Source organism: Mesocricetus auratus, unplaced genomic scaffold, assembly GCF_017639785.1.
Source record: "Mesocricetus auratus isolate SY011 unplaced genomic scaffold, BCM_Maur_2.0 Super-Scaffold_100007, whole genome shotgun sequence".
In the NCBI taxonomy this organism is placed as follows: Eukaryota; Metazoa; Chordata; class Mammalia; order Rodentia; family Cricetidae; genus Mesocricetus; species Mesocricetus auratus.
This window is the reverse complement of record NW_024429191.1, coordinates 9,091,258-9,109,180: the sequence shown is the minus strand read 5'-3', so window position 1 is coordinate 9,109,180 and position 17,923 is coordinate 9,091,258. Positions and strand designations below refer to the sequence as shown.

At 43.9% G+C, this 17,923-nt stretch overlaps 1 protein-coding gene across 2 annotated transcripts in view; it reads left to right on the top strand.

Moving 5' to 3' along the window:
• LOC101837898 (ATP-binding cassette sub-family A member 17) overlaps positions 1–17,256 on the top strand; it is a 77,581-nt gene extending 60,325 nt beyond the window's left edge. Inside the window, exons 26-31 of one of the 2 annotated variants that reach the window (XM_040748229.1) lie at positions 491–685; positions 14,190–14,377; positions 15,721–15,891; positions 16,151–16,341; positions 16,477–16,550; positions 16,984–17,256. In XM_040748229.1, coding sequence (XP_040604163.1) covers positions 491–685; positions 14,190–14,377; positions 15,721–15,891; positions 16,151–16,341; positions 16,477–16,550; positions 16,984–17,235 — 1,071 coding nt within the window. In that variant the 3' untranslated portion in view covers positions 17,236–17,256. The remainder of the gene's footprint in view (positions 1–490; positions 686–14,189; positions 14,378–15,720; positions 15,892–16,150; positions 16,342–16,476; positions 16,551–16,983) is intronic. The other variant, XM_040748230.1, reaches the window with a different exon arrangement.
• Positions 17,257–17,923: the final 667 nt, after the last annotated feature.

Sequence of the window (17,923 nt, the reverse complement as noted above, 5' to 3'; positions counted from 1 at the left end):
AACAAGCCTAAGCTATTGGCCAAGAGTTTATAAATATGAAGTCTCTGCATGGTTATTTGGGAAGCAGCTGGAAGAACAGAACTCATCTCACCCCAAACAACAAAAAGTCTGCCTACATTGGGGAGACAGAGGCAGGTGCATCTCTGAATTTGAAGCCAGCCTATTCTACAGAGTGAGTTCCAGGACAACCAGAGTTATATGAAGAAACCCTGTCCTGAAAAACAAAATAAAAACAAACAAACAAAAAAGACAAACCAAAAAAGAATAACCCTTCAGCAACATCAAAGAGTTTTATTTGCTCAGGGACAAACAGAAATGGCTTACATCCAAGAACTAAGTTTACAGTGTGTAGGGGTTAGAGGAAGAGAGGAACTTTGTGGAGCAGTAACTGGAAGGAAAAGGTCATCTGGGCTTGGGACCTGCTAGGTTGACAGTGCAGTGGCTGCTAGCTGCTGTCCTCCTCTCTGCATCTCTGCCTTGTGTCTCTCAGGTCTATAACAAGAAGGTGCCTCTGCTGGCTGTGAACAAAGTGTCTTTCACAGTTAAAGAAAAAGAATGCTTTGGCCTTCTTGGCCTCAATGGAGCTGGGAAGACTTCCATTTTCAATATGATGACTGGGGAGCAGCCCATCACTTCAGGGGATGTCTTTGTCAAGGGTTTTAACATCAAGTCTGACCTAGTGAAGGTGGGTATGTCTGCAACAAATCTTGGGGATTGATACAAGATTCAGAGTCATGAAGTTTGGAGCTTGATCTCAAAAAGTCCATGTATTTATTTCATTTGTACCCCCCACCCCAGGTCAAAATGATTCCTAGATGCTTCTCTGAACTCTAGGTCAGATGTCTAGCTACTTATATAACACACTCTCTCAAGTGCCTACAGGAACCATAGTGAGCCCCATAGTGTCTCTACTCCCTTATCTTCCCCTTTCCTGTCCTTCCATAGCAATGAGAGAACATACATTCACCTGTCATTCAAGGTACCATTCAAGTTATCTGGTTTGCAGCCATGGTCCATGTAGGTTCCCACCAAAATCCCCGCAGATCTGTTCTCTTGAACCCATTTCTACTATAGTCACCCTAGTCTGTATCTTCCTTATCTCTGTAGAACTTGGTAATGCTGGCTTTTCTAACTTCAAGCCTAAGCTTTCTTTTCCTTACTCAACAGCTTTCTTCTCTCTTTGTTCATCTCTATCACTAACAATTCTTTCTCAGACTCTTAAGAAATGTTTTGTTTCACTCTGAGAATGGGTCTCATGATGTAATCTAGACTGATCTCGAGCATGTGATCCCAAGAGTTGGGATTACAGGAATGTGCCACCATACCTAGCTCCTTTGATAGACTGTTGTCTGTTCCTGAATATTGTAGTGTTCCTAATTGCTGTACACACCTCCCACTGTCCCCACACTCTCTCCCTGCTTGGTCCTTTGATTTCTCTGGCTCCGTTACTATCCGTTTGAAGATGCTTCCCAAGTAGCCACATGTGCACCCAACCCTAGTCCTGTGTCAAATTGTAGAACTCTCCCTCCATAACTATACAAGCCAATCCCTATGGCCTCTCTTTACCTATCTACACATACATTATATATAAAAGCATACACTGAGAAGATTTTTGTTTTGTTTCTTCTTTTGGTTTTTCCAGACAGACTTTCTCTGTGTAGCCCTGACTGTCCTGAAACTCACTCTGTAGACCAAGCTGGTCTGGAACTCACAGAGATCTGCCTGCCTCTGTCTCCTGAGTGCTGGACTTAAAGGTGTGTGCCAACTGTTTGTTTGTTTTGGGGACAGTGACTCATTATGTAACTCTGACTGGCATGGTACCCTCTAAACAGATATCCTCCTGCCTCTGCCTTCTAGTTCTGGGATTAAAGGTATGTGCGACAACACCTGACAGTGCAACTGCTTAATATGTCTGTGTTTGAAACCTATAATGAAGGAAGACAAAACAATAACTGAAGTGCACAGCTAAAATTTATCCAACGTTGTAAAAGAAATAGATTGTAAATGAATTAAGCTCTGCTGGCCCATAAGCAGGATAAATAAAAAAGGAATTAGCTCCAAGGAATATTGATACAGTAAAACTTCTGTAAACCAATCAATAAAAGTTGGGGGCTGGGTGTGGTGGCTCACACCTTTAATCCCAGCCCTTGGGAAGCAGTGGCTGGTGGATCTTTATGAGTTCCAAGCCAGCCTGGTCTACAAAGCAAGTTCCAGGACTTCCTGGTTGATTACACAGTGAGACCCTGTCTCAAAAAAAAAGGTGGGTTACCTTAAGAACAGCATTTAGGCTGTCATTAGACTTTTGAACAGAAACAAGAGCCCAGAGAACATGCTATATGAATTCCACCTCCAGCATCACACATACAGAATTTGATTTTCATTGCCATTGGGTGTGATTTACTTATTTATTTTTTGGTATGGGTGTGTTTTATTTTCATTAATCATATGAATAATTTTCTACAACATCCTAGGGCAAACTGGTGAAATCTGACAGTCTGATTGATTCCCTTTCAGAGACCCCCCACTGGTTGCATTGGTACCGAGTGCCCAGTCTTGCAGTGTAGTTTGTGTCTGGGGTCTGTCTTGTAGGTGGATCATGAGGGAGTCTTAGAGATGACAGGGTGGTGTGGGGACTCCTCCATTCAAGGTTTTCAGAAAAATTACTGCCTTTCCTGATCAGTGGTCTCTTTGGTAGACAAGGTGTTCTCCTGCATTGTCCATTTTCTTCAGTTTGGCGTAATTGAAGCTGTCGATTTTAGTCAAGAACTGGAGTGTCTGCCTTTTTTTTTTTTTTTTTGAGTGTCTGCCTTTTTAAATGCTCCGTGGAGACTTGTCTGAGCCCACACTTCTGGAGCTCCCCCTTGAGCTGCTGCAGCAAAAGACCACACAAGAAACCTCACAGCAATTTTTCTTTCTGTTGTTGTTTTGTTTTTTGCTGTTGTTATTGTTTGTTTTTCTTTTGGTTTTTTATTTGTTTGGTTGGGTTTTGGTTTTTTGAGACAGGGATTCTCTGTATTGCTTTGGAGGTTGTCCTGGAACTAGCTCTGTAGACCAGGCTGGCCTCGAACTCACAGAGATCTGCCTGCTTCTGCCTCCCAAATGCTGGGATTACTTTGTGTCTTTGAAGAAAGAAATCAAAGAAGATACCAGAAAATGGAAAGATCTCCCATGCTCTTGGATTGGTAGGATCAACATAATAAAAATGGCAATCTTGCCAAAAGCAGTCTATAGATTCAATGCAATCCCTATCAAAATTCCATCACAATTTTTCAAGGACCTGGAAAGAACATTAATCAACTTTATATGGAAAAACAAAAGGCCCAGGATAGCCAAAACATCCCTATACAATAAAGGAACTTCAGGAGGCATCACCATACCTGACTTCAAGCTCTATTATAGAGCTATAGTCCTGAAAACAGCTTGGTATTGGCACAAAAATAGGCAGGTAGACCAATGGAACCGAATCGAAAGCCCTAATTTTAACCCACACACCTATGAACACCTGATTTTTGACAAAGAAGCTAAAACTGTACAGTGGAAAAAAGAAAGCATCTTCAACAAATGGTGCTGGCATAACTGGGTAGTGGTATGCAGAAGACTGCAGATAGATCCATGTTTATCGCCTTGTACAAAACTTAAGTCCAAATGGATCAAAGATCTCAACATACATCCAGCCACACTGAAACTTTTAGAAGAGAAAGTGGGAGATACTCTTCAACGAGTTGGTACAGGAGACCACTTCCTAAACATAACACCAGTGGCACAGGCACTGAGATCAACAATTAACAAATGGGACCTTCTGAAACTAAAAAGCTTCTGTAAGGCAAAGGACACAATCAAAAAGACAAAAAGGCAGGCCACAGAATGGGAAAAGATATTCACTAACCCTACATCTGACAGAGGGCTAATCTCCAAAATTTACAAAGAACTCAAGAAACAAGTCTCCAAAACACCAAAGGATCCACTTGAAAGGTGGGGTACAGAGCTAAATAGAGAATTCTCAGTAGAGGAGGCTAAAATGGCCAAGAGACACTTAAGAAAGTGCTCAACATCCTTAGCCATCAGGGAAATGCAAATCAAAACAACTCTGAGATACCATCTTACTCCTGTCAGAATGGCTAGAATCAAAAACACCGAAGACAATTTATGCTGGAGGGGATGTGGAGAGAGAGGAACACTCCTCCACTGCTGGTGGGAATGCCAACTCATACAGCCTCTTTGGAAATCAGTATGGAGATTCCTCAGGAAAATGGGAATTAATCTACCACTAGACCCAGCAATTCCACTCTTAGGCATTTATCCAAATGAGGCAGGTTCATACAACAAGGGCATCTGCTCCACTATGTTCATAGCAGCATTGTTTGTAATAGCCAGAACCTGGAAGCAACCTAGATGCCCCTCAACTGAAGAGTGGATAGAGAAAATGTGGTACATTTACACAATGGAGTATTACTCAGCAGAAAAAAACAATGGAATCTTGAAATTCGCAGGGAAATGGATAGCACTGGAAGAAACCATCCTGAGTGAGGTAACCCAGTCGCAAAAAGACAAACATGGTATGTACTCACTCATATATGGATTTTAGATATGGATCAGGATAGTGCCAGTCTGCACTTCCACAGATAGAGAGTCTGGGAAACAGGAAAGAACCTAAAAGATATGCATATATGCATAGTACCCAAGAGAAGAGGATGGAGACAAGATCCTCTGAATGGATGGGGAACAGGGCGAGGGGGTAGTGGGACCTGGGAAGAATAGAGGGGGTAAAGAGGAAGGGAGTTGGTCATGGGGGAACAGGAAGCTGAGGGGGTGGGGGTAGAATAGGGGGAAGAGGGAATCATAGGATCGAAGACAGATCAGGCACCAGAGTGACCTCGAGTGATCTAAAGGTATAACATCAATTGGCAAGCTAAGCAATAGTGGAAGGACCACCTCGAATGCCCATTCCTGATAATGAACTTGATGTCTATAACTATCCGGGAGCCTTCATCCTGGGACTGATGGAAGCAGAGGCAAACACACAATTAATCACTGAACTGAACCCAAGGAACCCAGTGACAGAGAGAGAGGAATGATGAGCAAATTGGCAAAGAATGGGCTGGCAAAACCAGCAGAGACAGCTGATCTGAACAGGGGAGTGCTCTTGGACCCCAGACAGACAGTGGGGAGGCCAGAATGGGACTGATCTGGACCCCCCAAATGTGAGTGTCAGTGAGAAGGCCTGGACAACCTATGGGGCTCTGAGTTGTGGATCAGTGTCTATCCCTGGTATACAATCTGTCTTCATGTGCCTATAGCACAAAGAGAGATGCTCTCTCAGCCTGGACTCTTAGGGGAGTGCCTTGACCCTACCAAGAGTAAAATGATAGACTCTAGACATCCCCTATGTGGAAGGATTTGGCAATAGGGTGGGAGGGAGGGTGGAAGGGGAGTGCGGGAGGAGGGGAGGGAGAGGGAACTGGGATTGACATGTAAAACAAGCTATTTGAAATTAAAATAAAAAAAATTTCCTTTGTAACAGAAAAAAAAAAAAGGTGTGCGCCACCAATGCCTGGTTTTTGTTGTTATTGTTTTGAGACAGGTTTTTTATATGTAGACCTGGCTGTCTTGGAACTCTCTCTCTCTCTGTGTGTAGACCAGGCTGGCCTCAAACTCAGAGATCTGCTTGCTCCTGCCTCCTGGGTGCTGGGATTAAAGGCGTGCGTCTTTCTGGTGGTTGGTGAGACCATTCGGTGAGAGAAGTACCTCAAACATTCCTCTCAGCACTGCCTTTGCTGTGCCCCACAGATTTTGGTCTGTTGTGATTTCATTTCCATTCAATTCTAGGAAGTTTTTAACTTCCTCCTTGACCAAAGTTTCATTCATATGTGTCATTTATATTCCATAATTGCGTACATTTTGCCATTTCTATTGTTGTTGGTGTGCAGCTTAATGGTCAGATGAAATGCAGATGCCATTGCAATGTTTTTATAGATGTTTGATGGGGGAGTATGTTGTAAATATATGTTTCTCGTATTGGTTGATGAATAAATGCTGATTGGCCAGTAGCCAGGCAGGAAGTATCAGCAGGGCTACCGCAGTAGGAGAATTCTGGAAAGAGGGAGAGAGAGTTGCCAGGGAGATGCCATGTAGCCGCCAAAGGAGAAACATGCCAGAGCATTATGGATAAGCCACAGCCTTGTGGCAATACATAATTTAATAGAAATTGGCTAATAATTAAGAGAAAGCTAACCAATAAGAAGCCTGAGCCATCAGTCAAGCAGTTTATAATTAATATAAGCCCCAGTGTGTTTATTTGGGACTAAACAGCTGTGGGACCAAGCAGAACAGAAAATTACACCTGCATTTGTTGCATCTTTTTTTCTTTTTCTTTTCCTCCAAAACAGGGTTTCTCTGTAGCTTTGGAGGCTGTCCTGGAACTCTCTCTGTAGACCAGGCTGGCCTCAAACACACAGAGATCCGCCTGCCTCTGCAGTGCTGGGTGTAAAGGTGTGAGCCACCACCTCCTGGCTATTTGTTGCATTTTTCTTTTGTCCTACTATGTGGTCAATTTTGGAGAGAGTTCCATAGATTACTGAGAAGAAAATGTATTATTTTGTGTAGGGATAGAATATTCTGTAGATGTGTTATGATCTTTTGATTTATGGTATTAATTCCCAGAGTTTATTTAGTTTGTCCAGATGACTGTAATAGGTTTTCTGTCCCTCTATAATAGATTTATCCCCAGACACAGTAAGCCAGATCAGGCCATATTGAAAAAGTGTAATAACAAGTTTATTTGAGCAAAGCAACTTCCTGGGTGAGTTCTCCAGCCCCAGGGATCTAGGCTGAAGAAGCTGCACCCACAAACAAAACCAGGGAGACTTTATAGGTTGTAGGTGAGGGGTGATGATGTCTCTTGTGTTTGTGCCTAAGTATGGTCAAAAGCTGAGCACTTAGGCAGGGACTTAGATGACTGACAATTTCAAGGAAGGAAGCTGCAGTAGCTGCCAAGAATGCAGAACTGGTCTTTTTGGTACCTTTCCTTTGTTCGGAGGCTCTCTGAGTAGGTGGAGTTTGGAGGGAGAGACAGGAATGGGGCTTTCCTGATCATTCAGGCTCAAGCTGGCAATTACAACCCAACATACCTGTCTATAAGGAGTGTGCAGTACTGAAGTCATACACTATTACTCTTAAGGTCTATGTATGATTTTTTGTTTTTATTTAAATTAGAAACATGAATACTTCAAATGTCAATCCCAGTTCCCTCTCCCACCCCTCCTCCCTTGTCCCTCCACCAGCCCCCCCCCCAGCCCAATCCCCACATCATTCCCCAGGGAGGGTGAGGCCCTCCTTGGGGGGGAGTCTCCAGAGACTGTCATTTCATCTAGGGCAGGACCTAGGCCCTTCCACATGTGTCCAAGCTGAGAGAGCATCCCTCCATGTGGAATGGGCTCCCAAAGTTCATTTGTATGCCATGGTGAACATTAATCTACTACCCAAGGCCCCAGAGATTTCTGAGGCCTCCTCACTGACACTACATTCATGGAGTCTGGATCAGTCCCCTGTTGGCCTCTCAGCCATCAGCCTGGGGTTCAAGAGCTCCCCTTGTCCAGTCAGCTGTCTTTGTGGGTTTCACCAGCATGGTCTTGACCCCTTTGCTCATCACTCCTCCATCTCTGTCACTGGGTTCCAAGGGGTCAGTTCAGTGTTTAGCTGTGGGTATCTGTCTCTGCTTCCATTAGTCACTGGATGAAGGCTCTAGGATGGCATATAATGTAGTCATCAACCTTATCATCAGGTAGGGGCTATTAATGTAGTCTCTCCACTGTTGCTTAGTTTTCCAGTTAGTGTTATCCTTGTAGATCTCTGGAAAGCTCTTTCCTCAAAGCTATAATGACTTCATATATTATGGTATCTCTCATCCTGCTCTCCTCTATTCTTACCCCGACTCAACCTTCCTGCTCCTCCATGTCTTCTTCTCCCCTCCTCTTATCCCCCTCTCTTTTTCCTGGTTCCCTCTCCTGTCCCCCAATGTTTCCAATCTGCTCAAGAGATCTTGCCTTATTCCACTTCTCTGGGATATAATGAATATCTCTTGGGTACCTCCCTGTTTCCCAGACTCACTGGCCCTGGGATTGTAGGCTGAAACTCCCATGATCCATGTCTAAAATCCATATATGAGTGAGTACATACCATGTTTGTCTTTTTGTGACTGGGTTACCTCACTCATGATGGTTTCTTCTAGTGCTGTCCATTTGCCTGCAAATTTTAAGATTCCATTGTTTTTATCCACTGAGTAGTACTCCAATGTGTAAATGTACCACATTTTCTCTATCCACTCTTCAGTTGTGGGGCATCTAGGTTGCTTCCAGGATCTAGCTATTACAAATAATGCTGCTATGAGCATAGTGGAACAGACATCCTTGTTATATGAATGGGCATTTTTGGGGTATATGTCTAAGAGTGGAATTGCTGGGTCTTGTGGTAGACTGATTCCCATTTTCCTGAGGAATCTCCTTACTGATTTCCAAAACAGCTGTACAAGTTTGCATTCCCACCAGCAATGGACGAGTGTTCCCCTTTCTCCACATCCTCTCCATCATAAACTGTCATTGGTGTTTTTGATTTTAGCCATTCTGACAGGAGTAAGATGTTATCTCAGGGTTGTTTGGATTTGCATTTCCCTAATGGCTAAGGATGTTGAGCACTTTCTTAAGTGTCTCTCAGCCATTTTAGACTCCTCTATTGAGAATACTCTATTTAGTTCTGTACCCAATTTTTAACTGGATTATTTGGTGTTTTGGTGACTAGCTTCTTGAGTTCTTTGTATATTTTGGAAATCAGCCCTCTGTCAGATTTTGGGTTGGTAAAGATCTTTTCCCATTCTGTAGGCTGCCCTTTTTGTCCTAAGGGATCCAATGCCCTCTTCTGACCTTCGTGGGCACCAGGCATGCAAATACATACAGGCAAAACACCCATGTCACACTGTGTGAAAATGTGCCTTTGTGATTGGTTTAATAAGAGCTGTATGGACAATAGCTATGCAGGAGAGAACAGGGGGGACTTCAGGGAGAGGGAGGAACTGGGGAAGAACCTGAGGTGCACAGATTTTCACCAGCCAGACATGGAGGGAGATGGACAAGCAGAATGGAGGAGAGGTAAAGAGCCATGTGGTAGAATGTAGATGAATGGGGGGCTGGAGAGATGGCTCAGAGGTTAAGAGCACTGACTGCTCTTCCAGAGGTCCTGAGTTCAATTCCCAGCCACCACATGGTGGCTCACAGCCATCTATAATGAAATCTGGTGTCCTTCTGGCTTGCAGACAGACATGGAGGCAGGATTATTCATAATAAATAAACAAATCTTTAAAAAAGAATGTAGATGAATGGAAACAGGTTAGTGTAAGTTGTAAGAACGAGTTGGGAACAAGCTTAAACTAAAGGCCCTAAGTTATGATCTTTTTGAGCTGCCTTGCTTTTTCGCCTTTCTTGTTCCTTCTCCTTTTAGCCCACTTTCTACCCACTAGCAGTGCCCATTCTACTTTCATGTCATTCATTCATAGATGATGGATAAGTAGATAACCCTGAATAAGATGGTAGACTTAAGTCCACACATAATAATTGCATTAAATAAAAATGGACTCTAGTTGGATGTGGTGGCATACGCATATAATCCTAACACTGGAAGGTAGCAGCTTAAGATCTCTGCAACTTCCAATCAGTCTGGTCAGCATAGCAAGTTACAGACACAATAATATAGTGAGCATAGTCTCAAAAATATGTAAATAAATAAATAAATAGCCCTTGAGAGATTGGTCAACAGTTAAGAGTATTTGCTGCTCTTGCAGAGGACCCAAGTTTGGCTCCCAGCATCCACATGGAAGCTCACAACAACGTGTAATTCCCAGTTACATGTAATCCAACACCCTTTTCTGGTCTTCATAGGCACCTGCATGAATGTGGTGCACATGCATACACCCAGACATACACATAAGATAAAAAATACAAGTCTAGGTCTGGAGAGATGGCTCTGCAGTGAAGAGCCCTGGCTGCTCTTCCAGACGATCCAGGTTCAATTACCAGCACCCACATGATGATTCATAAACATCTCAGTGCAGGTCTGACACTTTCTTGTGGCTTCTGTGGGCACTACACCAATGTGGGGCACAGACATACATGCAGGCAAAACACCCATATATATAAAAGTAAATTTTTAAATTAAAAGTAAGATAAATAAATAAATCTTTAAAAAATATTTAGAGTTGGGTGGTGGTGGTGGTGGTGGTGGTGGTGGTGGTGGCACACGCCTTTAATCCCAGCACTCGGGAGGCAGAGGCAAGCGGATCTCTGTGAGTTTGAGACCAGCCTGGTCTACAGAGCGAGTTCCAGGACAGTCTTCAAAACAATACAGAGAAACCCTGTCTCGAAAAATAAAACAAACATTTAGAACAAATGGATAATATAAATTATGTAAATTAAAAGATTAATCCATTCAATTAAATGATTTAAATGATCATAGAAGATAATAAAAATGTTAAGCATAGCCGGGCGTTGGTGGCGCACGCCTTTAATCCCAGCACTCGGGAGGCAGAGACAGGCGGATCTCTGTGAGTTCGAGGCCAGGCTGGACCGACAGCCTCCAAAACAGAGAAACCCTGTCTCGTAAAAACCAAAAAAAAAAAAAAATGTTAAGCATATAATGAGTGACTCCAAACAACTGAAAAAATACCTACAAGAGCATTCACGGAAACATTATTCTAAAAGACAAGATGGAAATAAATCAAATGTCCATTAACAGACAAATAAACATGAGATTTTAGAAATCAGTGGGGTATTTATTACCCATAAAAAGAAATGAAGCATGCCGGGCGGTAGTGGCACATGCCTTTAGTCCCAGCACTTGGGAGGCAGAGGCAGGTGAATTTCTCTGAGTTCCAGGCCGGCCTGGTCTACAAGAGCTAGTTCCAGAACAGCCTCAAAGCTACACAGAGAAACCCATCTCGAAAAACAAACAAACAAAAAGTAGCTGTTCTAGTTTTATTTCTGTTGCAACGACAAATACCCTGACAAAAAGCAGCTCAGGGGGGAACTTACAATTCCAGGTTATGCCCAATATTACAGGGACTTAAAGGCAGGAACTTAAATTAATACATCCATAGTCAAGAGCGGAGAGAGGATAAACAAGGATCCTTGCATCCTGGCTTGCACTCTTCTCTATAGGTCAGGAACCCCTGCCCAGAGAATGGTGCCCCAAAACAGGTTGGGTCTGCCTGGATCAATTAACAATCACCACACAAACCCAGACATAACCTAAAAGCCAACCTGATCTAAATTATCTTCATAAAATTACGCCCAAGTGATTCTGGGTTGTGTCAAGTTGACAGAAGCTACAGTGGGTGGCCTGGGGAGATGGCTCGGGTTAAGAGCACATGCTGTTCTTGTAGAGGACCTGGTTTTGATTCCCGGCATCCACATTATGGTTCACAGCCATCCATAATTCCAGTTCCTGGGGAAATTATGCCCTCTTCTGACCTCTGTGGTCACCAAGAGCACACATGGTGCACATAAATACATGCAGAGAAGACACACATAAAATGAAAAAGAAGAAAGTGCTTAAGATCAATGACCCTAAAACACACTCAGTGGAGCTAGGCATTGTGTGTGCACCTGTAACCCCCATACTTGGGAGGTAGATGATCCTGCGCTAAATAGCAAGACCCTGCCTGAAAAACAGAAATAGTGTTCCTTGGCAATTCTAGATTAGTCACCTCATGTGATAGGTGTAGCTTCTACTCTGGACTCAGGTGTGTGAGAAATTTAAGAAATTACACACCTGTAATACCAGCTGAGGCAAGAGGATGACATTTGAAACCAGTCCTGTGAGATTGTTTCGAAACAAAACAAATGTCACACTCTTCTGTTTTCTTTAAGTTAATTTACCACATTTATAAGCCTTCTAGCCCCAAATTGCTTCAAAAAATGGAAAACATGTACAGACTAAAATGGGGTGTAAAATCTAAATGATAGCGAAGATCTACTGTTTGACTGAAAGGGACCAGTATATAAGCCTACCAACCTTCACTGAACAGATCATTTCCCTCTTGTAAAACGGGAGAAGCTGGGACACGTCCAACTCATGAATTAGTAAAAGCATACAGAAAGGACACCCAGGAGGAGTCCAGGGCAGCTTCACTCAGGAACTCAATATCTCGAATGTTAACAGACAAATGTAGCAGGTATTAAACGGATAAAACAGATAATCAAGTCAATTTTAACCCATAAATATAATTAAGGCCCAATGGTTCCACCAACACAGGTCAATTGTTAATAAAGGACGATGCTTATCCAAAGATACTTAAACAACACTTATCAGAAACTCATGATTTTAAAACTTCTCAGCATGGGGTTGGCCCTTTATTGTGTGTCTGTAATCAGCACTCAGAACATGAAAATGAGGGATTAGTGAGTTGAAGGCTAAGTAAATGAGCTGTCCCGAAAAACCAAAACTCAGCCATTTTCTTGGAAACCAAAGATAGACCTGGTCAGAGGGTTCATCAGCCTGGCCAGTATTTAATCAAAGATTGCTTCAAATTAGATTCTAAAAAAAAAACAACAAAATTCAAAACATCTGTATTACCTTATTTTAGTGTCTTCTACGGGAATGCTTGAACATATCATAAAGCAAGGTGGTGAGCTCTATGTTTATATTAACAAAAGACAGAAGTCAGGCTGGAGAGATGGCTCAGAGGTTAAGAACACTGGCTGTTCTTCTATAGGTCCTGAGTTCAATTCCCAGCAACCACATGGTGGTTCACAACCATCTGTAGTGAGATCTACTGCCCTCTTCTGGCATGTAGGCATACATACAGACAGAACACTGTGTACATAATAAGTAAATAAATAAATCTTTAAAAAAAAGTTTTAAAAAAGTTCTAACAAAAGACAGAAGTAACTCAAATATGTCTAAAAACCCAAGTTAGTTATTTTCTAAATGAAACCTAAGAAACTTCCCTGGCCTTACCCATTCCTGTTAACTATTTATTCATGATACATTCTGGGGAAGGGGAAGCCATTGTCTTCAGCTGTATAGGTATCAGTAAGCCCACCAAGCTCCATGGCTAGTTCTAAACCCGAGTTTACACAGGCAGCCCTGGTTAAACTCAGTGTGTCACAAAACAAAACAGAAAGGCATGCATATGGAAAAGGTATTTTTAGAAAGGAGGTGAGAGAAGTTACAGGTGAGAGTAATTAGAATGCATTATATACCATATAGAATTATCAAAGAACAAATTTAATTAATTTTAAAAGAATATTTTTAAAACCTCTGGGTGGCTAAACTGAGTTGGGAGTAGGACTGTATTCGACAACATAAGATCTATAGAATATAATATGCAGTTAGAAAAGCACATTAAGCAATGGTAAATATGGGATGATGTCATTTGACAAACTTCATACATGCAGTCTTGTTCTAGGAGAACATGTGTGTAGGACCTGCATTAGCATAGAAGTCTGGAGGATACATACCAACCAGACCACAGGCCCTGGTGGAGACTCCAGTGATCTTCATGTTAATGTTTCATGAAGAAAGTCTACTTATAGATTGCATGTCTAATAGAAAATATTTCTAAAGAGGACATCTAAGGGCCAGTGAGATGATTTTATGGGTAAAGGCATGCTGCAAAAGTCTGAGTTCCATCTCTGAAACCCATCTAAAGGTATAAGGTATAAAAGAACCAACTCCACAAAGTTGTCCTCTGGTCTCCAGTTATGAATCCTAGCATTCGTGAACAAATTCCTCCCCCTACACATACACACACCATAAAATGATAATAGTGATAATAATAATATTAAGTAACTTTTAAAAAAGAGGATAAGTGAAAGCCAAGATGCTTCTCCTGACTCCTAAAGTGGGGGGCACTGAGTGCCTCTGTTTTCAAGACATGTGGGCAGGAGGAGGAACTGAGGCTCCCCCTCCTTCTCCATCCTTTAGAAGCCTGTTCACCAACACTACCAGCAAAGGCTCCCCCACATTGCCGTCATCCCACTCAAGGCTCCTTCGTGCTGCATGTCTTTTCCTATTGTAGACATGGATATTAACAAGAGTCAAGATGAGGCACAAGGCCAAGGGAGCATCCTGGAACTGCTGGGTTGGCAGTAGGGGGAAACTAGCCAGAAGAGGCTTCACTCTGATGTGCCTCCCTCCCCCAGGTGCGACACTGGATTGGTTACTGTCCTGAATTTGATGCCCTGCTAAACTTCATGACCGGAAGAGAGATGCTGGTCATGTATGCCCGTATCCGGGGCATCCCTGAGCGCCACATCAAAACCTGTATAGACCAGATCATTGAGGACTTACTCATGCGAGTGTATGCAGACAAGCTGGTAAAGACCTACAGGTGAGATCTGGGATTCCCTCACCCTTCCCACCTCTATTTGCAAGATAATCCCAGTTCTCAGTACTGGAGTGTAGGGTAAAGCCTATCAGCTCAGGCATGGTGGAGGAGCTGTGCAGTCCATGCCACTGAAGATGGGGATAGGGGCAAGCTGACCTCTATCCCAAGACAGAGGCAGTTTTTATACTGAGAACAGGTATATTTTATCATGTGTGGCTATAATAACAGGGTAGGTGGGTCTTTGTGTCTGCTACTTCATGTCAAGCTTCCTGTTTTTGGTAGATTTGCATATTAGATGCATAGTTGCCTCATCCTGATGTTTCCCAAGAAGTCTTAGGTGGTTTCTCATGGTTGCCAGTAAAAGCATCCTCACTGAGGTTAGCTTAATCAAAGCAAGGCACTGACAGTTAGTTCACATTCCCAGGCTCTTCTCCACTCACACTGTACACTGTCCTTGTAGGCAGGTGTCTGGCTGTACTCTATGTTTGGAACTGGAAAGTGGAGAGATGCCTCTGACTGGCCAAATAGATCCAGGTGTCAGATAAAGAGTCCCTATCTTGCCAGGTGTTGGTGGTGCACGCCTTTAACCCCAGCACTGGGAGGCAGAGGCAGACGAATCTCTGTGAGTTGGAGACCAGCCTGGTCTACAGATCAAGTTCCAGGACAGCCTCCAAAGCTACACAGAGAAACCCTGTCTAAAAAAACGTAAAGTTTAGATGCTATGCGAGTTTAATGTGGCGGGCCTGGAAAGATGGCTCAGCAGTTAAGAGTGCTTACTGCTCTTGCAGAGGACCCTGGTTTAGTTCCCAGCACCCACACAGCAGCTTGGAACCACTTGTAATTCCAGTTCTAGAGGATTTAATGCCTTCTGGCTGTCATGAGCACCTGCATGCAGGCACACACACATATACATAAATTTTTTAAATTAAGAAAAATGAATAAATAAAGCCAGCATAATTAGTGTGCACCCATAGTCCCAGTGCTTCTTGAGAGGCTGGGTCAAGAGGATGGAGAAATCGAGGCCAGCTGGGCCTACATAGTGAGCATCTTAAGAACAGTTAGCTAAAATGGCCCTATACCCTTACGCTCAGATGGGCAGTGCCCTACCCCCAGCACTCATAGAGATCCTTGAAGACTCTCATGACCACATGCTCAGCCTGGACATCTAGGTCCATTTAGGCCCTCAGTGAACAAACCAAGTCACAACTCAACCTGAGTGAAGATGACGCGGCGGTCTTTAAAAGCCCCACCAGAGTAGGGATCACCTCAGAGAAGGAAGGAGTCAGGTGCTGAACCAGTGGGTTTCACCACTCTTCACGTCCCACCTGTTGCCCATCCACCTCCAGTGGCGGTAACAAGCGCATGCTGAGCACTGCCATCGCCCTCATTGGAGAGCCCGCAGTCATCTTCCTGGATGAGCCATCCACTGGCATGGACCCTGTGGCCCGGCGCCTGCTCTGGGACACCGTGGCCCGGGCCCGGGAGTCTGGCAAGGCCATTGTCATCACCTCCCACAGGTAGAACTTGGGCATCGGTGGGTCAGGGGCAGAGCCAGAACAGGTGGTGTGGGTGGAACCAGGTGAACAGAAGATATGACAGCAGCTAGCAAGGGTCTGCCGGGACATTTTCGAGTCTCTGCATGTGGGTACATCCAGCATGGGGAATCAGGAATGGCCTGATCTGGACATAGATACCCTCCTGTCTGCACAAGCCTTTGACATTCAGGGTGGGCATCAGCCTCCTCAGCACTGTCTCAGGCTTTCTCCTTTTCCCCAGTATGGAGGAGTGTGAAGCCTTATGTACCCGGCTGGCCATCATGGTTCAGGGCCAGTTCAAGTGCCTGGGCAGCCCACAACACCTCAAGAGCAAGTTTGGCAGTGGCTACTCCCTGCAGGCCAGAGTCCAGAGGGAATTGCAACAGGAGGTGCTAAAGAAGTTCAAGGAATTTGTGGAAATGACCTTCCCAGGTGTGTGATAATGCTGGATATCCTGCCTGGACCTGTTAGCTGTCACACAGTCTGTCCCTAGGGATTCTGGGCACTTGTCTGCCCTTTCTAGCCCTCCAGGTCAGCTCTCACAGAAACAGTCTCTGTTTCGTACAGGCAGCAATCTGGAAGATGAGCACCGAGGCATGGTTCAGTACTACCTGCCTGACCACAACCTCAGTTGGGCAAAGGTGAGTGTACCTCTTATTTCACCTACTATCAATAAATGGCATTCATGCGTCCTCTGCTAACACCATGGAAATGTTTGTGTGGAAGGCAGAGCATTAGGTGTGAACTAGAAGGAGCCTCAGAAGCCAGCTAGTTCCACCCCCAGATTTCAGAGAGCAGGGAGCAGGCCTACAGAGGAGCCACATGCCCAGTGTCACATAGCCAGCCAGAGACCCAGCAGAAACCGGCTTCCTGCCACCATTCCCATCAGGAGAGCAGACAGGCTTAACTCCTCTGAAGGTACTCTGTAGCAGTTGAGCAAGACCAGCACTCTGTGCCTTGTCACAAGCTCTCAGAGGGCGGTTCTCTCTGCACTTTCCCAAATCACTGTCCCTCTGCCCACAACATCACCTACGGGTGAACTTATCTGCAGCAACTGCCTTCCCTCTTCTACAGGTGTTCAGCATTATGGAACAAGCCAAAAACGATTATATGTTGGAAGACTACTCCATCAACCAGGTCTCTCTGGAGGACATCTTCCTGAGCTTTACCAGCCCTATGTTCTCCACTAAAGGAAAATTACAGCAAGGGCAAGTTGTCCTAGCCAGCCCCTTATCACCCTCTCTCTCTAAGCCTATCCTACTTTCTCCCTCACACTCTTCTTCTCAGCCCCCCATACCACCTCCCTCAGAGCCTGTACGACTGTAATAAAGATCCTAGTGCAGGGTAGCCTTTGTGTTCATAGCCTGCTGTGTTAGTCACCCTATCTGTGACAAATTCTCTAACAAAAGCAACTTAAGGACAAAGGGGTTTATTTCAGCACACAGTTCAGTGATACAGTTCATCGTGGTATGACTGTCAGCTGGTCACATGACATCCACAGTCAGGAAGCACAGAGCAATGAATGCATGTGTTTGGCTCTCTTTCCCCATTTTATACATTCCAGGACCCCACCCAGGGAATGATACCACCCACAGAGGGCGACTCTCCCTCTTCAAGCTAATCAAGACAATCCCCCATAGGCATACTCAGAGGCCTGTCTATCAAGTGATTCTAGGTCTCACCAAGTTGACAAGTGAGACTGACACCAAAGCACATCATTTAAATCATAACCTTTTCTCCTTGTTCTCAAATCTCATGCTCATCTCATAGTGCAAAATAGAAAACAACTTCAAAAGTCCTCATAGTCTTTAACAATTTCAACAGCTGAAAAGTCCAAAGCTCACATCTCATCTGAGATTCAAGGCAACCTCTTAACTGTTAAATTCTATAAAACCCAAAACAAGTTATATACTTACAACATACAATGGCACAGAACAATCCTTCTCTTTCCAGACTGGAAATAAGAGCGTTGTAAGGAATGATCAGGCTAAAACAACACCAAAATTCACAGCTT